Source organism: Papio anubis, chromosome 15 (assembly GCF_008728515.1).
Source record: "Papio anubis isolate 15944 chromosome 15, Panubis1.0, whole genome shotgun sequence".
In the NCBI taxonomy this organism is placed as follows: domain Eukaryota; kingdom Metazoa; phylum Chordata; class Mammalia; order Primates; family Cercopithecidae; genus Papio; species Papio anubis.
Genome location: NC_044990.1, coordinates 11,983,400 through 12,009,460, shown reverse-complemented (window position 1 = coordinate 12,009,460; position 26,061 = coordinate 11,983,400). Strand labels below are relative to the sequence as shown.

Sequence of the window (26,061 nt, the reverse complement as noted above, 5' to 3'; positions counted from 1 at the left end):
TTTTGCAGAAGAGAAAAGGGATCCTTTAAGGATTCGAGATGACCTTCCCTGCCTCTGTGAGAGTCAGGTGGAGGAGTATTCTCGATTTTAGCTGCACACCTCACTGGAAGACTAACAACCCAGCCCCAAGAGCATTTCAGGAGAAAGGACACCAGCACTTCTGCCGCCCGCGGCTCTGGCTCTCCACTCCCGCGGCGTTCCCAGCGGCCCATTCCTGCTTCCAAACAGGCAGGCCCGGCCACGTAGCTCCAGTTAACGTCTAAATTTCTATGTGACTATGGAGGAGTTGCGTTTTGCAGCTGTGGATTCATGTGGGTTCCTGTTTCCAGTGTAAAGATATGGCCAAACTCCGTCTTTTAAAAAAATCCCTTCTTTATGGAATGTCTGGTTGGCATCTGTCTCTGAGGAATATATAATTTCACTGAAGAATGTTCTCATTTTTAGAAAAAAACAAAAGCCAAACAGCGGAGACTCATCTAAATTAAAAACACCAAGGCACACACAAAGTAGCTTTTCTCAGGAAAATGTTTCTTCCCCATTATTACCTACAAAATTCGCGCTTGCTCCATGATGACACTGAAATCCCCTGATTAAAGTGTTTATGTGATTCGGCTTCTATTCAAAGTAAAGCCAGAGACTGAAGACTCCAATTAGGCTGTTTATTAAATGAGGAAAGAGAAGGACACGTATCCACATGGGACTCTTACCTTTCCTCTTACCTAGGAATATGTCTCAAGAGAGAAAGAGCAGGTTCTAGAGAAGGTTCTGGTTGAAGTTATAGTTTTAATAAGGCTCTCTGAAGTCATGACCAAAGGTGGAAAGCAACACAGAAACCATGACTAATTGCCACCTTGCAGCCAGCACCTCCTGGCCTGGATGCCATCGCCATTTCAGAGGCACTGCAGCTGTTGACAAGGGGCCCGGCCCCCACCCCCATATTTCCCGCTCCCTTGCACACCCCTGCATCTCCTACCAAATGAGACACCTCCTGGCAACTCCAAAGAGTAGTCAGATGAGAGAAAGTCCATCATTCACTTGGCTGGAGAGTATTAACAGCCTTGAATTGCAGATAATTCCATGCGAATGTCCTAAAACTGTAGGGTCTTTGAGTTGGAAGGATCTTTGGTCTTATTTTCTAACCTCCCACTTACTCACTGCGATTTGCTTCTTAGAGCATCCCTCTCCCTCACAATTTGCTGAGCCACTGTTTATTATAAGCTTCTCAACATGATGAGCTCTTCACATGGCAAGGCAATTTATTTTATTCTACAGACTAGAAAGGCCTTCCATATGATAAGCTAGGAGCTGATTCCTTCTAAACTGGCCCATCTGATCCTAGCCTTTTTCCCTGGTGAAGCACAGATATGGATTTCCTCATTCACTCAGTAGCCCTTTAGCTCTGACCTCCAGAACAGAAATCAGCACACTGCTGCTCCTGCTTTCATAAATAAAGTTTTATTGGATCAATAGCTATGCCCATCATTTCACAACAATGGCAGAGCTGAGTAAGTGAGAGAGAGAGACCTTATGGCCCATACGTATACCTAAAATATTTATGATATGGCCCTATGCAGAAAATGTTTTCAGACCCTTGCTCAATCTAGAACAGTTTCTCAACTGTCAGTGGTCAATGACTGGTTTTCTTATTTTATTTTTTCCCGTCTGCCACAGACCAAGATACTTTTGTAAAATTCAATACAAATGAATTATTAGAAATATTAGTTTTAACAAATTATAGAAAATACAGTCTTAATGTTTTATTGTTGGGCTCAACTGATACAAAGGTGCATACCGATAAATATAATCAAAACAAATATAACAAGAAATAATGATGCAGGATTTTTCTCAGCCCCACTTCGCCAGCCGGAAACTTCTGTGCCTGGCAGGGGCCTCTACTTCTTTGTTCCTGTCACCGCGCTCTGTGGCCTGTGGCTCCCTGGCTGACCCAGCCCTGCCGCTGCTTCTTGGCACCAGCGACAGGAAGGCTACAGCTTACAGCCGCTTTCGACCCCACTTTCAGTGGGTCTCAGGTTCTTGTCCCACATCAAAGAAGAATGAGGTTATGCTGACAATTAAAGAGTGAGGAGGGTGGAGAAGAATTGTATTGAGCGACACGGCAGCTCTCAGTGGAGAGGGGATGCAAGAGTGGTCCCGAAGTCAGGTGGTTTTCTCCCCTAGTGTGGCTGGGTCTGGGCTTTTATAGGCTCAGAATGGAGGAGTGCCTGCTGATTGGTTTGTGAGTATGCAAAAAAGCTAAAAGAAAGACACCAATCAAAGGTGGGCATGACAGTGTAAAAAACCAATTCGGGAAAGGTAGGTATATGTAAAATAGATGAAAGGTGAGGATCAATCAGAGGAAAGTATGCCAAATGGGAAGAAAGGTTCTCAATCCAGTCTGTGGATTTGTAGCTTGGCTTTCAGCCTTCAAACTGTCTTTGACTTGAGGCCAAAGATGGGGTTTCACCAGGAAGCTGCCCCTATTTGCCTAGGCATTTGACTGCCTCCTGCTGCTATCAATAGAAAAGAATTACAAAAACTGTTCAGATTTTTATTGAAAGTGTGCGTATATGTGATTAATACAAAGAATCACAATTGTGCTTATACCATTTTTGTTGTTCATCTGTCATAACTGAACAAAAAGTTTACTTTAAAACAGAAATCCCTCAAATTAAACGCCTGTATGCACACTTTGAAGAAACACTTTGACTGCAAATGTATAAGATATATATAATTTTTTTTTGAGGTAGAGTCTCACTCCGTCACCCAGGCTAGAGTGCAGTGGCATGAACTCAGCTCACTGCAACCTCTGCCTCCGGGGTTCAAGTGATCTCCTGCCTCAGCCTCCCTAGTAGCTGTTACTACAGGTGCGCCCCACCACACCAGGCTAATTTCTGTATTTTTAGTAGTGACAGGTTTCACCATGTTGGTCAGGCTGGTCTCAAACTCCTGATCTCAGGTGATCCGCTCACCTCGGCCTTCCAAAGTGCTGGGATTACAGGCGTGAGCCACCGCGCCTGGCCATAAAATTTTTAATGTGGCAGCAAGTTTCTTCCTTGTTGTCTAAGTTAAGTGGGATTGATAACAATGCTACTCATGGGTAATAATGTATATCTAAAATTCTTTTGTTTGGGTACCAGTCATTGTAGGGAAATCAGTGAAGAAAGGTTTTTTTAAGGCAAGTTAAAAGTTTAGGGTATTCCTTTTCACTTACAACTTTAGGGTATTCTATTCACCTTTCATTCAGAATGATGTAAGTGATGCTATATTTCCAAAATTCATCTTCAGTTCTTCATCTCTAGCCAATTCTTATAAAGTTATAAATGTAAATTACCTGTGAAACAATGGATTCTGTATATTATACACTTTGGGTTATGGTAAGCACACTAACCTTGAATTGGCACTGTAAATCAGATCGACCACACACCAGTAGCATGCAGCTGTCACTCATAGGACTCACCGTTTGAATTTTACTACACCCAAACTGGTCTCTACCCTGTTTACTAAGACAAATCCACTGATTGTTAGCTCAGATAGCACAGACTGTTCAAATAGTGGCAAATGGTTTTAATGCTTACTCTAAATTTCTGTGTCTACCTCATTAAAGACCAAGTTTGGGGACCGGCAGCCCCCTGACCACACTCTGAGTAGCACTGTCTAGAGTTCCTCATTTCTAAATCAAGCTATTAGTTCTTTCAATTGTCCAACCCAGGAGATTGTGGTTCTTAGATCCTTGGCCATTCTGATTACTCTTCTCTAGAAACATACCCCTTAAAATGTGGGGTGCTTAAAAAGAACCCATTGTTCCTGATATACGTGACCAGTGCAGAATGCAGTGGGCACTGACCTTTTGAATCTTGGGATCTGTGCTCTGGTCATGCATCCTAGGGTTGGTGTCTTTGTTCAGTAGCCATATTACATGGTTAAGTCACATTAAGCTTACATCTGCCAGAGCTCTCAAGTCTATTAATAACAGGAAGGGCTGTTGAACTATGTTCTTTTTGTCCTGCACATCCTGTAGTTGATTTTTGAAGTTAGAGTCATTTTATCTGACTTTTATGAAATTATATCTTATTAACAGGTCATCCTTCACTTGTTAAGCTCTATACACTTCTCAATATTGCTATTCTCTAACAATAATAACTAATTTCATCTATCACTTTAGGGTTTATATGGTGTTTTCATATATAGTCCCATTTGGTTCTGTTGACAAATCATGCTAGACGTGCATTATTATTGTTTTCATTTTATAACAGAAAACTGAGTCTCAAAGAACCCTTAGCAAATAGCCTTATACCATCTTTACAGTTTAACAACATGAGTTCCGGCCCATTCAAGTTACTCTTAAAATGGTCATAACCTTGAGACATGCTTCCTTCAGTTATTTACAGTCTTTTAGTCACACGCTGTGGAGGAGTTACTCAACCAGTTACTAACAAAACTCTCTGTAGCAAGCTCGTCCAACCCATGGCTCGTGGGCTATTTGCGGCCCAGGACGGCTTTGGATGTGCCCCAACACAAATTCATAAACTTTCTTAAAACATTATGAGTTTTTTTTTTTGCCATTTTTTTAAGCTCATCAGCTATCATTAGTGTTAGTGTGTTTTATGTGTGGCCCAAGACAATTCTTCTTCCAATATGGCCCAAGGAAGCCAAAAGATTGGACACCCCTGTGTAGCATCTAGCTAGTGAGCCATATTGTCCACAACATGAGAACCTTTTTGTAGTTGTCTTGCTGAAATTCTGATGTTCCGTGTCCCTGGTACGTCCATGGTTTCTAAGACAGGAGAATTAAGTTAGTTTGATGTATCCTTTTCTTTACAAACACATCTGACTCCTAGAGATTTCCATTTTGTGTTTCTAAATAATCACAAGCTATTCATTGTTAACCTCAAAAAAATTATCGAACAGATGAAATCTGATAATCTCTTTTAAACAATCAGTACACTTCCATAAATACCACTGGAGAGTCTGAAATGTGCCTGATGCTCTGCTGGGTCCTGAGTGTGTAAAAAAAAAACCGTAAACTCTACTGCAGTGTGTGTTTTTCATACTGCAGATCATGGCCCCTTGGGAGGTTGTCAAGTGAATTTGGTGGATCACAAACAACATTTAAAAAAATAAAACAGACTAAACTAGACTAAGAAGTATCAGAATACAAACAAACAAGGATAATTACTTAAGTATAACTTTTTTTGTGCTTTAATATAGTCTGTGTGCGTGCCCTGAGTTGTGATGGAAAATATATTTTTTGTTGTGTGTCACTATCAAATAGTTTGAAATATCCATCATTAGTGGAAGACACAGACACAGCCATTTCAATACCCTTGGGGACATACCATGGTCATTGTGGGCACAGGGTGCCGAAGAAGAATGGTCGTTTTTTTCTTTGTCGCATTTTGTTTTCTATTGCTTTTGTTTTTGTTTGTTTGCTTTGGTTCAAACAACCTGAATGCTGCAAAATTTCTCTGAGCTGTTTTGCCTTTTTCCCAGGAGTTTGCCACTTTTTCACATGCCTTAGTTGGGCTGTAAATATTTTCCTTTTGGCCAAAGTGAGTATAATAAGCTCTTAGAGACCAGCAAACAGGGCCAGGCTTACCCTTCCCAGGCCACAGTGCCCAGCTTGGCATGTGTTCTTAACCTAAATAAAGGAGTCCCTATCCAACTAGTATGTGGTGTGCTGGCATCATAACCAGATTTGAGAGAGGTAGTTGGGGCCAACACTAAATGTTGTAGTTACTGTTTTAAAATATCTATATTTTCTTTAAAGTCATATCCTTTTTGTCTTCTAAAAACTGTCTTCACAAAGGGCTTTTTTTGAGACGGAGTCTTGCTCTGTCGCTTCAGGCTGGAGTGCAGTGGCTGGATCTCAGCTCACTGCAGCCTGCCTCCTGGTTCAGGCTGGGCCATTCTCCTGCCTCAGCCTCCCGAGTAGCTGACTACAGGCCCGCCACCCCTGCCCGCTACTTTTTTTGTATTTTTTTAGTAGAGACGGGTTTCACCTGTTAGCCAGGATGGTCTTTGATCTCCTGACCTTGATCCACCTGCCCTGGCCTCCCAAAGTGCTGGGATTACAGGCTTGAGCTACCGCGCCCAAAAGGGCTTTTTCACAGTCCTTATTTAATATCAACTTCTCACTAGCTTCCTAAAATGCAATACAAAAATCCAGTAAGTTCAACATTCAGCCTATCATGGTACCTTGTGTATAAATGACCCTCATATGTCAGTTTTTATTATATCAATCACAGGAATAGAGGGAGTAGAAAGTACTAGTAGGAAAATATATTTTGAGTCATCGTTCTGGAGTCTTGCCCTTTTTCCACTTGTACAATTACAACTTTCTCAACTCTTTCATCAGAGCTTTATACAAGTTTTTAAAACTCAAAGCTAATTTTTCACTGTGATCTCAATGCTGTAGAATTCTTTTCTGTTTCTTTTTGTTTCCTTTTCTTAAGAGACAGAGTCTTGATATGTTGCCCAGGCTGGACTCAAACTCCTGGACTCAAAAGACCCTTCCACCTCAGACTCCCAAGTAGCTGAGATGACAGGCGTGAGCCACTGTATTCGTCCATTTTTCACACTGCTGATGAAGACATACCTGAGACTGGGCAATTTATAAGTAAAAAGAGGTTTAATGGACTCACAGGTTCATACAGGCAGGCCTCACAATCATGGTGGAAGGCGAACGGTACATCTTATATGGCAGCAGACAAGACAGAACGAGAGCTGAGCAAAAGGGGTTTCCCCTTATAAAACCATCAGATCTCATGAAACTTATTCACTACCACAAGAGCAGTATGGGGGAAACCACCCCCACGATTCAATTATCTCCCACCAAGTCCCTCCCACAACACATCAACACATGGGAATCATGGGAGCTACAACTCAAGATTAGATTTTGGTGGGAACACGACCAAACCATATCAGCCACCGCACCTGACTTCTAAGCCATAGAATTCTTTTCTGTACCTTGGCTTTGTACTTGCTTTCACTTTAAACTTGAATATTCAAGTTTGCCATTTAGTCAAACCTACACAGAAACTAGATTTTGAAGGAATAAACAAAAACAGGAAGATCCCCACAATGATTAACTGTGCATCTGCTTAGGTTTTCTTAAAAACAACACACTGCAAGGTTAAAGGGAGTTAAGGTGGACGCCAGATACGTAAAAAGATTGACAAGCAATTGAACTAACATTGAAAGATACAAATAAGCAAATACCTCTCAGTGAGGGACTGCTGAATGCACTACCTTCCTTAATCCCTTCAGCAAACCTATGAGGCAAGACCCACTTCAATCTCATATTATAAGCGGCAGAAACTTACTTTAAGTGAATACCTCTCAGTGAGGGACTGCTGAATGCACTACCTTCTTTAATCCCTTCAGCAATCTTCAGCAAACCTATGAGGCAAGACCCACTTCAATCTCATAAGTAGCAGAAACTTACTTTAGAGAGGGAAAGTAGCTTGTGGACAGTCACCTAGCTCTGACACTTGGAACCAGGTCTTAAAACTGAACACCCAAGTAGAATAAAATAAATTTAATTCAGTTCACAAAAAAATAAGCAATTATTATGTCCTTGGCACTGGAGGGGCTATACATATGAATAAATATGTTTATATGAATAATGAAACAGAGAAACACAGGTCCTGCCTTTTTTTTTTTTTTTTTTGAGATAGGGTCTCACTTTGTTGCTGATGCTGTGGTGCAGTGGTGCCATCACGGCTCGCTGCAGCAGGCCTGGCTCTTGATGACTTTACCTGTAACAACTGAGAGTGGAGGCTCTCAAGCAGAAGGCTTCTAAGCTTAAAAAAAAAAAAAAAATCGTATGATTCAGTTTGGACTACACTGTGGAAAGCTATTTAGATGGGAAAGATGCTGGAGACCGGGCTTCTCCCACATTTTTACTGTAACAGATCCAGAGAGAGGTGGCAAAGGCCTACGCTGAGAGAATGAGAGTGAAATTACGCATGAGGGAACAAATTTGAAAATCAGTTCAGAATTAGGCCTTGGTGATGTGCTTGGTGAGGATGAAGCAGGATCCGATCATTCAGTTTATTTCAAAAGGAAGTGGTAAGCCTGAGTTCAAGGTCTGTGCTGGGCCCAAGGCTATGCAGAGCTAAACTAGGCCATCTCTGGCCTCAGGGAATGCAGATGCTCCTCTCTCAGGGACTACAAATTCAGGCTGAAACCAGACACCTAGAGTCAATGTGTGAGGCAGAGTGTAAGACAGTGCCAAGCCGCGGGGACCCATTGCAGCCACACCACAGAGGTGTGCGTCCTGCCCACGGCATTCTGACTCGGAGTTGCTTCAACAGAAAAAAACTGCTCACGCAGAGCAGCCGGATTGGATCACAAATAGTGATCTCCAGAATGGCTCCCTCATCCCTACTTAAAGAAATTCAGTGGGTCATTTTGCTGTTACCTTATCCAGGGAATACACGATAAGAATCAAGTGCAGAGGACTAAAATAAGGAGTGTTAGCTTTGAGATATACTGACGTTGAGATTCAGAAGAGGCAAGCTGGAAATACGGTCCCTGGGGCTCAGTGAAGAGGTTTCTGGAAAGAAGTAAGTGCCTTTTATGGCAGAGTTGAGTTCCTTTGTGAAAAAGACTGCAGGTGCTTTATATTTAGACTGTCTAGTCTGATGTAATTATACCCTCTTTATAATCAGTCAGGGAAAACTTCTTAGAGAGGAAGGAAGGAAGCATTCAAAACCTCTTTGAAAATGGGAAGGAAGAAAGCTTGGCAAGTTGAGAAGAATCCTCTGGCCACTGGGAGGAAGGGTATGTACAAGACAGTGCAAGTGGTGGAAGGACAGCTTAGAGGTGCCCAAGAAGCTCACACCTGTGCTGGGAGTACAGAGGGAAGGGAGGTGGAGGACCGCACAGGGCTGCCCTCAGTGCACCCAGAGCTCCTGCCTCAGCCACACTGTCTGCTAATGAGCATTTTCCTTGGTGTTCTGCAGGGTGACGACTCCGATGAGGAAGATCTTTGTATCAGCAACAAATGGACTTTCCAAAGAACCAGTCGCAGGTGGTCTCGTGTGGACGACCTCTACACGCTGCTCCCTCGAGGAGACAGAAGTGGGTCACCGGGAGGCACGGGGATGAGGAACACAACCAGCAGTGAGAGCGTCCTCACAGACCTGAGCGAGCCTGAGGTCTGTTCTATTCACAGCGAAAGCAGTGGAGGCAGTGACAGCCGCAGCCAGCCGGGCCAGTGCTGTGCAGACAGCCCGGTCATGCTGGATGCCCCACTGGTCAGCAGCAGCCTCCCGCAGTCCCCCAGAGACGTCCTCAACCACCCCTTCCACCCCAAGAATGAGAAGCCCACAAGGGCTAGGGCCAAATCATTTTTGAAACGCATGGAAACACTCCGAGGGAAGGGAGCCCACGGGAGGCACAAGGGGTCAGGGCGGACAGGTGGCCTGGTGATCAGCGGGCCCATGTTGCAGCAGGAGCCAGAGTCCTTTAAGGCCATGCAGTGCATCCAAATACCAAATGGAGATCTCCAGAATTCACCGCCACCTGCCTGCAGAAGAGGGCTCCCATGCTCTGGCAAGTCGAGTGGCGAGAGCAGCCCATCGGAGCACAGCAGCAGCGGCGTCAGCACACCCTGCCTGAAGGAACGCAAGTGCCACGAGGCCAACAAGCGTGGGGGCATGTACTTGGAGGACCTGGATGTGCTGGCGGGGACAGCACTGCAGGATGCAGGGGACCAAAGCCATATGCATGAGTTTCACTCCCAAGAGAATTTGGTGGTGCATATTCCCAAGGATCACAAACCAGGAACATTCCCCAAGGCACTTTCTATTGAAAGCCTTTCTCCCACAGATAGTAGCAATGGGGTTAACTGGAGGACCGGTAGCATCTCCCTGGGCAGAGAGCAGGTCCCTGGTGCCAGGGAGCCCCGGCTCATGACGTCCTGCCACAGAGCCAGCCGAGTCAGTATCTATGACAATGTCCCTGGCTCTCATCTGTATGCCAGCACAGGAGATCTTTTGGACTTGGAGAAAGATGACCTTTTCCCTCACTTGGATGACATTCTGCAGCATGTCAATGGGCTCCAGGAGGTAGTGGATGACTGGTCCAAAGATGTCTTACCTGAACTGCAAACTCACGATACGTTGGTTGGGGAGCCTGGCTTATCCCCCTTTCCGTCTCCTAATCAGATCACCTTAGATTTTGAAGGTAACTCTGTCTCAGAAGGTCGGACGACACCCAGTGATGTGGAAAGAGATGTCACATCTCTGAATGAATCTGAGCCTCCCGGGGTCAGAGACAGGAGGGATTCTGGTGTAGGGGCCTCTCTGACCAGGCCAAACAGGTAGGTGGCATGCATTTGTGAAATGATCTTTTGTCCATTTCATAGTCATTGTGTTCTGTTTATTTCTTTAACAAATGTATGCAGAGTACTTACTAAATGCCTGACTATGTTCTAAGTGATGTATGTGATTAGGAATTCTTTGAACAGAAGTATGACTTCTGCACAGGTGTCATGGTGATTGAATCCGTGTTAACTCATATTTATTTGTGTTTATCTTTTATTTTGATCTTAGTTTTATCCAAAAATATTTTGAGCTTCTTATATGCAAAGCATTATACCGGGCACCACATGCAGGGAATCCTGGATAACCAAGACCTAGTTCCTAGGCACCGACTCTTCCCCTGACCTTCCTGTGATGCATTCATCAAAGTGTCTCTTCCCCAAATTTTACACTTTTTTTGCTCCTATAAGAAATTTCTGAGGTCTAAGATGTGTACTCTGTAAGTCTGTTTTTGCTTGAAAGTGCCAATTACAAAGTACGTAAAAGCTGACTTACAAAGACCATTTCAGAAGCACCCTAGAAAAATGGCCCTGGGAGGTCCAAACTGGTAGAAACAAGAGCATTGTGTGTGCTGCTGGGTTTCTGGTTGAGACAGGGGTGTATCTTGGGACTCAGTGATGTGTCACCATCTTTACCTCTCATCTTCAGGCTCCATCTCAATACTGAGCAAGAGTTAGAGTGTAGACACATGGAAGACAATGAGAAAATTTTCTGCAGCCCTAGACATTCGACAGCTCTGTCTCTTTCTCTTGCTCTGTCTCTCTCTCTCTCTCTCTCTCTCTCTCTGTTTCTTGCTCCCTGTCTATATATCTCTCTCTATTTCTCTTTTTGTCTATATCACTCTACCTGTCTGTCCTCTGTCTATATTGCACCGTCTGTCTTCCCTCTCTCTGTCTCTCTGTCTCTTGCTCTCTCTGTCTATATCTTTCTATCTCTGTCTGTCTCTCATCCTCTGCCTGTCTCTCTCTATTTTTCTGTCTCATCTCTCCATCTCTCCATCTATGTCTGTCTCTGTCTTTTCTCTCTCTGTGTCTGCTGTCTCTGCTTCTGTCTATATCTCCCTGTCTCCATCTCTTTCCTCTCTTTCTGTTTCTCTTTCTCTTTAACACACACACACACACACACACACTCACACACACACTGTCTCAGCTGCTCTCAACGTGAACAAATTTGGAATAAAAAACCTAGTATTTCCTCTATCACTTGTTTAAACCCCCTAATAAAACAGATAATAGGACTTTTTCCAGACTTATCCGAATTGGACAAATCATGTCCTGTGTTTGTTCTGCACACTTGTGTCTTCTGTTCCATTTGCATTGCGATTCTCTTCGCTCGGACGCTATCTTGATTAGCTTCATGTACATTGGTGATGTCCCGTGTTTCCCGCTACCAAGTCCACTTTGTGACTGGCTTCTGTGATGGTCTCTCTGGTAAAGGCGACTCCGATGGAACAGTTTCCAGCTGTCTCACCAGCCCCGGCCAGCCCCAGCATCGCCCCACATCAGCAGCCAGACGGCCAGCCAGCTGAGCCTGCTGCAGCGCTTCTCGCTGCTTCGCCTCACGGCCATCATGGAGAAGCACTCCATGTCCAACAAGCACGGCTGGACATGGTGCGTAGCACGTTCACCTAGGAGGGGATCCTTGGCTCCAGAGCTAAGTGGGTGATTGCAAAAGCTTCCACGTTTACTTTGTGAATTCTGAAGAACCCATTCATTGCCTTCACTGATGATCTCCTGGACGTAAGGCATGAGCTCTGCCGTAGCCTCCATGTGACAGAGCCCACAGGAAACGTTGCTCTATTTGTAGCTCTCAGTTGGTTTCCAGGGAAGGCAGTCAGGCTCCAAGAAAGGAAAAAAAGACAAGTAAAGGGTGATTAATTGTGAACAGAGGAAATAAAAATAAACTTGCCATAAAATAATCCTGGCAGCTTGCACAGAAACAGCTGTCCCTTGTACCTTCTGGCCTGATGCAAAGCTTACCACTTAGAGCTTTGATTCATTCAAAGAGCGTTTAATTCTTCAAATACATTTCTGCTTTTATTTCATTGGCAAATAAAAACAAGAATATGCAGTAAACCTTGTAATAAGGAATTGACAGAAGCATATGTTAGAACTTGAATGTGGGCCTATTATAGATGATTTGGTGGATTTGAAAAAATACAAAATGTATCAGTAATTGTTCTATGTTTTATAATATGCATATTAAAAAAATCAATGGTGTGTTTATAAAATATTTTAGAAGGTTATAAATTCATGGCCAAATCAATATATGCTTGTGTATTAAAATGTCCTTTAAAAACTGCAGCTGGCTCTAGAAAAGTAAGGATAGAGCCAAGAAATATTGTTCTTCTTTTCTCCCTTCCTTTTCCTCCAGCCCCAGCCATATTTCTTCTTCCTCTTGTAATTTTTAAATTTGTTTTGTTTTGTTGGGGACTTTTAAGTGTGCAGCACTTGAGAGATGAGTCTATCACAATTAAATTGGAAAGTTGTCCACTTGACCTGAAAACAGAGCTACAAATACATTCTGGTAACGTGACTCATGCTGTTTAGTAGTTAGAGATAGCATGCAGGCAAGGGCCACACAGAGCACGGCTGTGTCCTGTGATTAATGCAGAGAGAATGCTGAATTCGCCCGGCGTCTGTTGGGTATTCCAACAAAAGCTTGGCTTCCCTCATGCTTGCTTCCAGAGCCTCTCCCCACAGTGTGCCCCAGGAGGCTTGCATGACCTGGTTTCTGTAAATTCTAGGTCAGTTCCAAAGTTCATGAAGAGGATGAAAGTTCCCGACTACAAAGACAAGGCTGTCTTTGGCGTTCCTCTCATAGTCCACGTCCAAAGAACGGGACAGCCCCTGCCTCAAAGTATTCAGCAAGCACTGAGATATCTACGCAACAACTGCCTCGATCAGGTAGGGCTGTAACCCCCCTGCTCCTGCCCCACCACCCCCAACCATGGGATTAGATTGATGGGATGTCAGACTGAGTCAGATCTGCCCAGTATCAGGCAAGACATGCCTCTCCAAAAATAAAAGGCATTGTGACCTTTATGTGGTAATATTGAATTTGAACAAGCCACATCCTATTTGAGGATGTTTCCTCATTGGCAACTTAAATGATGACCTGGAGTGACTGCGGAAAGTTGATGTTAATAGTTTGTTCCTGTGATGTCTAATTTGCAATCCTTAAAAACTGGAGTTAAGCTATGTACTGCATTTCCTTTGTAACTATTATTTCAGTGCCACCATCGATTTCACAGTGTTCTTTTATCCCTGTTATATTATTTTTGAAAAAGAATTAGGTTTTTCATGCCTCCTTGTATTAATTCTTCTTTTTTTTCCTTTGAAGCAGCATCATGACCAGGAAAACTTAAACACAGATTTCTTTACATATTTTAAAAATGTGCAAGTAAAATACGAACAAAAGTATCAACTAAGTCAAATATCCCCTCATTTTATAGAGTTAATTCAAAGCTCAAGCTAAACAAAATATTCAAAGATCATTTTCTGCCTCCGGGACTACTGGGGCCCACCATAATGGTGGACTGTGATTAAATCCAGAGTGCAGTCCGTCCTGTAGTTTACAAAACAAGCCTTTGCTTCTCCAAATTAACACCCATTAGCTTCTTAGACATTCTGTCCAAAATAAAAGTTATGTTCTTAACTGGTAAATTGCAACCCTGAATAGTGGGTATATTTTCAGGCAGCTATTCCGTAATAGTCTCTGTTCATCATACTTTTTGATGCCATGCAGAGAATCTGTATCAACCTAAGATGATTGTACTTTTTACTGATTTACCCTGGACCTTGGGCTCAGTGGGCAGGAATGAGCTCAGCTACATGAACTCAAAGATCCTGGCTAGTGATGCTTGCAGAGACTCCAATACTGAGACCACACTTAGAATCAGGCCGGTCTCGTGGTAAACCAGAAATCAATTTTCACTACAGAAAAATAGAATTAACTTCTTCATTTGAAGTTGTCTTTGACTGAACTGAATGTGTGATGCTCTTTGTCCCTCCTCACTTTTCATTTAGAAAATCTGCACATAATATTTTTCCGTATTTGGATGTCATCGTGGAGGGTGGGATGGCTGCTGTCGTTGTTGCGATGATGGCCGTTTAGTTTTGAGAAATGGCCTTAATAGCTTGCCTCTTATTCCCCAGCAATAAGAGTGACAAGCTCCTTTGCTAGGGTCCTCTTCTTTGGCAGATGCCCCAACATGAATTGACTTGTGAATCACGTCCCAATAGAGTCAGCCAATTAATCTGGTCACTTAAGCATACATTTTAATTTATTTTTAATCTTAGAGGTTTTACTAAGAATACACATTATTCACAGTTAATGTCCTAAAGGTGTTTTACTGAGAGAAGTTTTTAAAGAGGTGGGCTCTGGTGAATATTTGGGAAAGCCCACTCTGGTCTCTATTCCAATGCTAAAAGCATTGCAACCTTGTCATTTGGCATAGAACTTTGTGGCCTCAATTGTACATTTGTTGTTGGTTTGTGGGTATAGACCCAAGATGGTATTTTGTTAAGACACATGTTTTTCCAAGCATCTCACTTTCTGTAAGGGTATGTATCGAACTCACCTCCCTCTTGGTGCTCTTAGAGACTGTGGCTTTGCCCTTTTCCAAGCACAGAGAATATTTTGCTCCAAGAGCATGGCCAGCTAATGCTTATCAACAAAAGCTCCGTTGAGAGAAAACAGTGTTCAGGAATGCCCAAAGGAAGTGCAACCTATCTGTGTCACTAGTTCAATAAAAATAACCTCTCTTGAGTGCCTGGCATGTTTCAAGCAATTTTATTATGTGTTCTGCTAATTGCCTCATTTAGTCCCACATCCACCCTTGAATGGTGTTATCCCGGGTTCATTATGGTGGAACCAACACTTGCTTGCAAGTCTGACTCCAGAGTGCAAGTTCCTAACCACTGCACTCTGTGGCTGCTTATTATAATGGCTTTTCCCCCGTGGACTTTGGGGTGATGCCATCTCTAGCATTGAGGAGTGACCCTGTACAACTCATTGATGAATGAATTCACTGTCAAGATTTTGTAGTCGATGTTGGTCGTTAAGTCACGTAATGTGCTTTCTGTGAGAAGGGGAGAAAAAACTTTTTCCTCTGGCTGCAGGATCTGAAAGCATTGTGTTTCTTTTGGACAACTGGCCTGTTTTTTAATACTGTGGACACCAAACTCATTCATTTGGGTGTGTTTTCCTCACTGTATTGGCTGCTAGAAAGCCTGGAGCCAAATATGTGTTCTGTCTATAGTAAAATCTATGTAATTTTTGGCATTAATTTTATGCAGCAATCTTATTCCTAGTTTCATCCACCCTTTTCTGTCTTTATTTTCCTTTTGCTGTAATTTTCTTATGTTTTATCTTTAATTTAATTGTATCTTATTATATTTTATAGATTACTGTAAGCCCCCTTAAATTTTTTCTTGAACAAGACTGGCTATAAATAAATGAAATGTAATTCCACTATTCCATTCAGCGCTGAGTCTTTAGTGTAGGCAATAAACCATTCCTGCCCCCTGTAGCTTCTGAATAATGTGTAGTGCCAGTATCACTGCTGTTAGTGGGGCCAGTCTCTCTTTGGAAGCAAAAGTCTTATCAGTAGAGAGAAAGACACAGGGCACCAAAACCTCTTCCACCCCTGTGTCCATCTCAGGTCCATGTTTTAAATCTGGGAGAATGCCAAGAAGAAAAACAGTGTGCCGGCAAAACCTTGGAGGAAGAAGACTCGTTTCAAGACATGGATAGTGAGTCAAAATGTAATTAAAATGAATAGAGCCATGCATCTCTTGCATCAGTCACATGGGAGAATCCGTAGGACATCGAAGGGACTTTCACCACAGCCAGTCACCACCTGATAACGCGCCCAGTCCTGGCAGGGCTTCCAGCCGCGGCATGTCCCTCCCTTTCCTTGTCATGTGGTGTGGGAAGCACGCAGAGACCACCCCTCTGGCTCCAGTGAAAAAGGAAGGTGGAAATAGGAAGGAAAAGGGGAGAAATAGAGAAACTAAGGAATCAAAACCTGGCTGTTCTGGAGATTTCAGAGCAAGCAAGAGCTAATAAAAGCGAATCAATCAGAAAAGCGAGGGGAAAGAGTGAAAAGGAAGGAGAGCGACACCAAACAAAATGTTCTTGCTTTGCCAACAGCACCTCCGCGGAATTGAAAAGATTCGTCTGCCCAAGACCTGGAGAACCCAGCCTCAAAGCTGCAGAAGATGGGAACATCCACAAATATCCCCCTTGTACGCCACGTTTTAATAGGAAGCACCACCCCATACTCTCCCAGGGCATTGCCCTGAGTCTCAGGGAGGAGGCTCCCTGCAGCGCGTTGGCCGCTTCTCCCCGTGCTAAGCACTCTCCTCGCATATAAGCACTGATTGCAGGTGACCCTGCCCCAGAGAGCCTGAAACATTGCCAGCCCTTCGCTTTCCACACTCCCGCGTGCACAGCAGTTCCTACATGATGCAACAGAGTGTTCATGTTTGCCCTTGCAGCTGGCTGTGGGTGAGATGAGGAAGTTTAGCCTTCAATTATGAACCATTTGTATTCAGACATAGTCATGTGTGAGAGGAGCCTTGCTTTGTTGTCTGAGCTTTTATTTCTGCCCTAAATCAACTGTGCACAGGATAGGTTATACCTATTCCTGATGAATACGAAGTCACTGCAGTGAGAGGCTGAACCTGCAATGCTCAAAATAAGAATCTGCCGCATACTCTTCTTACGAATCTTTCTCTTTCTGAAGAAAACCAACCTTCCTTCATTAGCGGAGCACATTTCTAAAGAAGAGGAAATGGAAGTCCTGATAAACATCATTAAGTCCCGAAAAAGATTAGCATAAACAGGATGCCAAGAGGGAGATTTAATATTATTCAGATGGAATTTGAATTCTAATGCACCACTCATGCTCAGCCTCTCCTCCTAATAGAGCAGTAAGTTTTAAAAGCCTAATCATGCTGGGAAGACTTGGTACTCAGTACAAGTGTCCCTGGCCCCACTGCCTGTTTGTCACTTTGCCTGTTGCCTGCCTCAGATAAAGTAAGCAGTGCTCTGGGGCTATCCAGTGAAATTACCCTTGAGTCCTCACTTTTTTTTTTTTTTTCCTTTTTTGAGATGGAGTCTCGCTCTGGCACCCAGGCTGGAGTGCAGTAGCACAATCTCAGCTCACTGCAACTCCACCTCCCGGGTTCAAGTGATTCTCCTGCCTCAGCCTCCCTAGTAGCTGGGATTTACAGGCAGGCACCACCATACCCAACTAATTTTTGTATTTTTAATAGAGATAGGGTTTCACCATGTTGGCCAGGCTGGTCTCGAACTCCTGACCTCAGGTGATCCACATGCCTAGGCCCCCACTAAGTGCTGGGATTATAGGCGTGAGCTACCGTGCCCAGCTGAGTCCTTGCTTTCTCATAGCTAGGTTTTTAGGTGAAAAACAAAAGAGAGAGGACAGGAAAACTAGACCAAGGGGACACTCATCACTCCCCTTTTATCTTCAAAAGGAGCGAGAGATCACATACAGGAGAGATGCTTATACAATGAACTCTGCATTGCTGACGGCCACTCTCCCCTTTCTCAAGAGGGTGGCTGGGCTGAGCTTTAACAGTAGATGACAGCAGGACCTGTTATACCATTTGTGGGACCAGTGAAAAGAGAAAATGTGGGATCGCTTGTTCATAAATCATTGAGAATTTCAAAACCAAGACAGCAGAGCGTTAAACTCAGTGCGTGAGACTCTGTGTGACAGCTCAGGCTGCCTGCCTATGGGTGACACACAAAAGTGAAGGGAAAACATTATACCCTCCTGGGATCTTCCTCATAACGAAGCTGAGGGAGCTGGGGCTGCTGCCTGCCACCCACTCTGGTCAGAAGGATGAGCAACAGGGAAGGCACGGTGGCTCACACTTATAATCCCAACATTTTGGGAGGCTGAGGCGGGCAGATGACCTGAGGTCAGGAGTTTGAGACCAGCCTGGCCAACATGGTGAAATACCATCTCTGCTAAAAAATACAAAAAGTAGGCCAGGCGTGGCGGCTCACACCTGTAATCCCAGTACTTTGGGAGGCCAAGGCGGGTGAATCACCTGAGGTCAAGAATTCTAGACCAGCCTGGCCAACATGGTAAAAGTCTGTCTCTACTAAAAATACAAAAATTAGCCAGGTGTGGTGGTGGGTGCCTGTAATCCCAGCTACTCAGGGGACTGAGGCAGGAGAATTGCTTGAACCTGGGAAGCAGAGGTTGCAGTAAGCTGAGATCACGCCATCACACTGCAGCCTGGGGGACAAGAGGGAGACTTCGTCTCAAAAAAAAAAAAAAAAAAAAGCTGGGTGTGGTGCACAGCTATAATCCTAGCTACTCGGGAGGCTGTGGCAGGAGAATCACTTTGAACCCAGGAGATGGAAGTTGTGGTGAGCTGAGATCATGCCACTGCACTCCAGCTCTGGTAGATAGAGTGAGACTCTGTCTCAAAAAAAAAAAAAAAAAAAAAAAAGAAAAAGAATTTCTTTGGTTCTCCATTTTTTATGTGGAAAACTATCTCTTGTGAAAAATTCAGATCAAATCCTTGCTTTGGAAACTTTTTTTTTTTTTTTTTTTTTTTTGAGATGGAGTCTGGCTCTGTTGCCAGGCTGGAGCGCAGTGGCGCAATCTCAGCTCACTGCAACCTCTGCCTCCCAGGTTCAGGAGATTCTCCCACCTCAGCCTCCCGAGTAGCTGGGATTACAGGCACCCACCACCACACCCAGCTAATGTTTATATTTTTAGTAGAGACGGGGTTTCACCATGTTGGCCAGGCTGATCTCAAACTCCTGACTTCAGACAATCCAACCACCTCGGCCTCCCAAAGTGCTGGGATTACAGGCGTGAGCCGCCGTGCTCGGCCAAAACTTTCTGAAGAAGAAATGATTATTGGAAACCACTCGTTGCCATCACTGTGTTTTTCTATGAGGATGGAAAGGGGAAGCTCTTCCTCTGGTCTCACGATCTCTCTATGCCTTAGAAAGACCATCTTCTACTCACTGTGCCCAGCGGCTTTCCACAGCGACCACTAGAAGCCCCATCCCAAAATGGCTTAAATGACAGGAAATTCATGGTCTCACAAAACACAAATGAAAAGTCAGGAAATAGGCCAGGCATGGTGGCTCACACCTGTAATGCCAGCACTTTGGGAGGCCGAGGTGGGTGAATCACTTGAGGTCAGGAGTTCGAGACCAGCCTAGCCAACGTGGTGAAACCCTGTCTCTACTAAAAAATACAAAAATTAGCTGGGTGTGATGGCGGGCACCTGTAATCCCAGCTACTTAGCAGGCTGAGGCAGGAGAATCACTTAAATGCACCACCACACTCTAGCCTGGGTATCAGAGCCAGACTCCGTCTCAAAAAAAAAAAAAAAAAAAAGTCCGGAAATAGAATAGTTCCGGGGTTAGCTCAATCATCAGTTCATCATTAGCTTTGAAGAGAGGTTCTTTCCATCTTTCCCTTTTGCCATCTTCAGCTACTACAACTGGAATCTGATTTGAGACCACCTTTTCTTTATTAGGTTTACGAAAGAAAATTTTCCTGCTGTACTTCCAACAAAAATCCACAGAAACCAAAATATATACATATGTCTGTATTTCCCGTGCGCCCTAGAAGACAAGGGCAGGGCAGGAAGGTTATTGTCAGAATTTGAGGCAGCACAAATAAATCCCTGACAACCCTCTGGACATCCTAAGATCTCAGTCAGAACAAGCAGTTCAGAGCCCGCAGCTGGAGAGCTCCAGACATGTCCAAAATAATTAAAATAACAATATTTGCTGAAACGAGAAAGAAACTTGGAAACCGAACAATACAAAGATAGCATCTCTGGATGTGTGTGTGCACGCACAAGAGTGTGTGCCCAGAAACAGCCCGCAAGACATGGTGGACAAAAGAGGAACGTGCCCGACAATTTAAACAGAAACACTGTCTGCTTTCTTCTTTTTATAGATCCTGATCAATATTTCTCTGCGGTTAAAAAATAGGAATTCTTCTCAAATGGAATAATACCCGCTCATATGAGGATAAATATTTGTGAGTCACACCGAAGTATTTACCTTCAGGGCATCTCGATTCTGAGAACTCGTGCGGCACAACCAGCCCTGTGGTGTGCACAGTCCTGGGCCTCCTTCCAAAATCAGAAAAGCAGAAGATGTAAACAAGTCGGAGATGGATCTCACCCCAGTAATCACTCACCTGACATCTTGAATTTTTTTCTCTTTTGACAGTACATGCTTTCTTTCCATGCCCTTTGATGAAATTTGGAGTCATTGCCAGTTGAAGGAAGATAAATATTGTCTAGATTCTTTGTGGCGAGTGGTCTAAGTATGGCAAAATTGGGCATTTTCTAGACATTCCAAACTTTAAGAATAAAAAAGAAAGTAATTCATATTTTAAGTGATGATATCATCAGGCTGAATATCCTGATGTGTGGGATTAGAGCAATAAGCCTTGGAATGCAAAGAAATATTACTAAGAATTCTGTTTTTATGGCCACAAAAAGTAGCAGTGTATAATTTCCTCTGTGATCCATTCAGCTGACATATACAAAAACCTGAGTATGCTCTAATGGCTTGGAATCCTTTCCTTGCTGTTACCACAATTTAAAAAAAAAAATGAGGGCTCCTCTCCATTTGTTGCAGCAATCAGGACAGCCTTTGTCAGATACCAAACTCGGGTGGAGGCCGGCCTGGCACACAGCGTGATCAGTAAGATGGCCTATGTTACACATTCCTGCAGGTATAGGGCCTGGCACACAGCGTGATCAGTAAGATGGCCTATGTTAGACATTCCTGCAGGCATAGGGAGGCAGATCAGTGACTGACACTAGCGTCCACCGTCTACCTGACCAGCAACTCAGGAAGGTTCTACCTTGCTTTGCACAAGTGGGCCAACCCTTGAGCCACTGGGGAATGACAGCTGTGGAAATTGAGGGTTGAAGCAAATCAACTCCCTATAGGCATTTAAAAAATAGCAGACATGTTTTTCCCTATAAGCCAGGGCGCGCAGAAAAGTTCAGTTCCTTTTTGGATGCAGGCTAAGTCCAGCACAGGAAGTTCCTCTAGAGGGCCTAGAGCTTAACCTGCCCAACCATTGCAGGGTCTTCATTCTTGCCGGGCTCTGCTCTGCCTCAGTCATTCTCATTAGGGCCACTCTGTCCTTGATGCCTGAATGTTCCATGTATTTATCAAGTAAGGGAGGAGCCTGGGCTCTAAGATGAAAAAGGCATGATATGACATTATCTTGAGGTTTGAAGAAAAAGCCACGCAGGACTCATTCTCACTAGAGCCATAGCTTATAGCATAAAAACAAACAGGTAGAAAAGTAAGTGCCAAGAATTCCAAAGAAGAAAAAGTAAATAAATCCCTTAAATCAAAATATGTACTTAGGATATTATTCTGTTTCACGAACATATTCCCCGTAAAACTCTCCCCTGCAGGGCACTGGGTATGACTGTTTATCTGGGATTCTTTCATCCACCACCCACGTAGTTTTCACCAAACCTCCCATTGACCAAACTTTCTCAAAACCCCCATGGCAATGTAAACCCTAGAGGGCAGGGAAGTTTATCTGCTCTGCTCACTAATGACACCTAGGAACTCTAAGCATGCCTGTACACAGTGGTTACTTAATCATTACTTGTTGAATAAATGAATAAAATAATAATAACATCTGCAGTGTGATAAGATGTAATAGGTCGCAGAGCACATGCACATCTATTTCCTCACTTACTCTCCACAGTAATCCTGTGCGGTGGGGTTTTATTCTCATCTTCATTTCATAGGAGAGGAAGACAGTGTTCGGCTACTGCCTAAAGTAGCTATACTAACAGTTCAGCATGTACTAATTGGGAGGCAATTCCAGCTCATCCAGTTCCCATCCCATGCTTCCTCCTCCTCCTCACAACCAAGTGTGGCCTGGCTGACACATCCCTATGGCTTCGTTTCAGGTGGGTCTTTTTCGCAAGTCAGGAGTGAAGTCTCGAATCCATGCCCTACGCCAAATGAATGAGAACTTCCCTGAGAACGTCAACTATGAAGACCAGTCTGCTTATGACGTGGCGGATATGGTGAAACAGTTCTTCCGGGACCTCCCTGAGCCTCTTTTCACCAACAAGCTCAGCGAGACCTTCCTCCACATCTATCAGTGTAAGTGGAAATAATGAGATTGGTGTTCTCGTGGGCATCCTTCCACTGTAACGAAAATAATTCCCTATAGATTGAGTTTTAATTATACGAATAACACATCAATCCATAAAGATGAATGTAATCCTGTTCTCCTCTACAGAAGTAACTTTTGCTCAAAGTTTGGTATGGAAATCCACAGGCCATTTTTTTATGCATTTGAAAATACCTTTTTGACATCAAAATATTCCTTCTCAAAAGAGTTTTGTGTACGATCTAAAACAAATTTCCAATACATTTACAAAAATTTAAAATAAAAAGTGGCACGATAGAAGTTGTTTTATATATAGGTAGTTATTAAAACTTCTTTAATTTTTTTAAAAAGTAAGCATTTCTTTGGGATATAGGAAATTCAAAGTGACATGAATTAAAATGACAGCAAATAAAAACAAATGTATTTTAGTACAATGCATCTTCATTGGTGAAAAGTAAGCAAACTTTTCATTAAGCTTAAATGAACTTATTTGTATTTTCACTTGGATTTTTTTTAATGATGTTAAGTTGTCAGCAAAGCCTGTATAATTAAAATAATCCCTGAAAATAACAATTGTTGATTAAGCAGCATATCCTACTATAAGTGGTTACAATAGGGTTATTAGAAATAAACACGTGGGCTGGGCATGGTGGCTCACACCTGTAATCCCAGCACTTTGGGAGGCCGAGGTGGTTGGATTGTCTGAGGTCAGGAGTTCAAGACCAGCCTGGCCAACATGGTGAAACCACATCTCTACTAAAAGATACAAAAATTAGCTAGGCATGGTGGCCAGTGCCTAAAATCCCAGCTATTTGGGAGGCTGAGGCAGGAGAATTGCTTGAACCCGGGAGGAGGAGGTTGCAGTGAGTGGAGATCGGGCCACCGAACTCCAGCCTGGGTGACAGAGCGAAACTCCGTCTAAGAAAAAAAAAAAGAAGGAAATTAAACTTGTGACTCTTTGCTAGATATGACAATGTTAACATTATGAATTATTTTGATGGCCCAGATCCCAATTCATGGGGGGAAAAAAGTCATTTAGCCCATGGACTTTGAGTTTTGAGTTTTCAGCAAAATATGCCTGAAATGGACCTTGACATGGACTTGATCCAATCTGAAGAATATCCGTGCTATAGAGAATTCTGTATAAAATGTGTTTAAGGAGTCCATGGTACTGCAAACTCAGGAAGGATTATAATCAGAACCACTTGTGAAAACAGATTAAGGTGGCAACCCACTAAGTAAACATTAGTTTTTCAAAGTAAGTAGGTTAAGTCAAATTAGTGATACAAGTTGCTAGAGCCCAAACAGGGAGTTCTTGATGTTGTTGCTGTGAGAGGTTGAACTGCATTTTTCAATTAAGCCTCCCTTATGGTTTGGAAGTATCAGATACGAATCTTTACATGTAATCAGTTCTTGGGCTAAAGTTGACACTAGTCTAAGGCTAAAGCCACATTACTTGAAAGAAATAAATTTCTTTGGCCCTTTCTGAGTCACAAGCAAGCAGCCAGATCAAAGCAGGCTTTATTTTAGCTAAGCAAACATTTACAGAGTGTGGCTTCTGTACCGGGCACCGTGCTGAGCATGGCAGAGCATATGGATGGATGAGACTCACTCTCGGATCTTAAGGATCTTACAATAAGGGAGATGAGGCATGAACATAAATAACTCCAACACTACAAAGTTGGAGAAGTTCCATAGAAAGGTTACAGAAAAGTCCAAGGAGAGAGAGATGAAGAATGAGGGCTTCACGGAGGAAGTGACAACTGAAGGCTGAGATATGTGAGGAACACATTTTGGGTACCTGCTCTGCAGATAGCATAAACTGATGTCAGCAGAGCCCAGGGTATTCATCTGGCTTGCATGTATGGCAAACGTACAGAGTGACACCAAATGACACTGAAAACGACACTGGGGCCATAAAGGAAGGACATTGAATATTAGGGCAAGGAGTGTATGCTTGATTCATTAAGCACTGGGGAACTGTCGGTTATTGTTGAGGGACTTATTTTCTAGACATTCCAAACTTTAAGAATAAAAAAGAAAGTAATTCATATTACTTTACAGTTACAATGTTCTCAGCTGTAAAGAGGGAACCAGATATCCAACGAACAGTCGTTTAAACAATAAGTACATTTTATTATCTCACATAATTCCAGAGTTGGGTATCCCACAGCTCAGTGATGCCAGGGCTAAAGTCAGCCTCTCTTGACTTTCCCTTTAAGGTCACAGTATAATTGTCACAACCTATACTTATCACGTCTTCACAAAATCACATTCCAAGGCAAGAAGAGAGTGACTGTACTTCTTCTTGGCCATGTATCTCTTTTTATCAAGGACATACGTCTTACGGAAGCTCTTAGCATTTTTCTTGGTCCCCTCAGGCAGAAGTGGTTTACTTCTTAAACCAAACACTGAAAAAGAAGACCTGGGTTACCAGTTTTGGTTTAGGGCAGGTTTGGGTCTGAGGGAGGGACCCATTTCCCTGAGTACATTGCAGCTCACACCTGAGCAGAACATGTGCTTTCTTAATGAGGAAGAAGGGAAGAATGGGAATTGAGTAAGTGGCCAGCCTTGTATCTGCCACAGGGAGAAAGTCCATCAGCACCGTGTCATTGACCCAGGAATCTGGAAGTGGTGCACAAGAGGCACTGAACTGGACGAGCATGGAGGCTCAGGGAGTCAGCATACTAATCAAGGTTCTGAATTGCCTGCAGGGACTTCCAGCAGTGAGACTGAAGAGAAGACATTCCATGCATAGAGCCTAGAGTCCAAGTTTCCAAACTGCTACTGTGGCAGAGAGGAACGGTTCCTCCTCCAGTCCTCCAGAGAAGTTCTGTTTTCAGCTATGCCACTTCTTGGGCTTTTGTCAAATGATGAAGTACATTGGAGTGTTCGATGGGTAATGAAAATATTTGAGTCCTACCCATCTGGAGGAGGGAGAAGGATGGAGGAGTCAAAGACAACCATAAGGCTTTAAGGCCTCATGATTGAAAGAAGTGGAAATTGGAGAGCAGAAGGGTTCAGAATCCACAGGATTCTGCATTTGAGGTGCCAGGATCTCCCATATGATTGCAAATTATCCACACTTAAAAATTAAAACCTAGAATCATCCCCTTAGAGCCAGGAAAGGGGCAGGACCCTCAGCCGCGTGGTATGTAACGGAAAGCTGAAAGAGCATAGGATCCAAAACAAATGCTGAATTTAGGTATTTCAAGCATTTTTAGTAAATAATAATAATAATAACAATAATGGACAGGAAGTATTTTCGGAGGGATAAAAGAACAAGTAAATAGGAAGGAAACTGAGAAAACAAATAGAGATGACAGGCGACTCTTCAAAAATGATGGCTGGGAAAAAAATGTTGGCATGGAAAAGCAGCTTAGTAAAGTTAAACAATGTATACACACTGGACACCTTACCTGGAGCAGCATATTTAAAACAATTCAGCGGCTCAAGCACCTCTCACAAGCTTGAGATCATTAGTACCATCTGTTTCTGCTCCACCCCAAGCGAGAGTAAGAAAATGGGTTTGCTATAATTTTAACGAAATGGCTC

The 26,061-nt window shown here is 43.3% G+C and overlaps 1 protein-coding gene across 7 annotated transcripts in view; it reads left to right on the top strand.

Annotated features, from left to right (window-relative positions):
* Positions 1-26,061, top strand: part of STARD13 (StAR related lipid transfer domain containing 13) — a 553,194-nt gene that overhangs the window by 515,818 nt on the left and 11,315 nt on the right. For all 7 annotated transcript variants that reach the window (XM_021929385.2, XM_021929384.2, XM_021929383.2 and 4 more), the window contains 4 exons: positions 8,967-10,327; positions 11,765-11,938; positions 13,075-13,234; positions 22,298-22,496. In XM_021929385.2, coding sequence (XP_021785077.2) covers positions 8,967-10,327; positions 11,765-11,938; positions 13,075-13,234; positions 22,298-22,496 — 1,894 coding nt within the window. The remainder of the gene's footprint in view (positions 1-8,966; positions 10,328-11,764; positions 11,939-13,074; positions 13,235-22,297; positions 22,497-26,061) is intronic.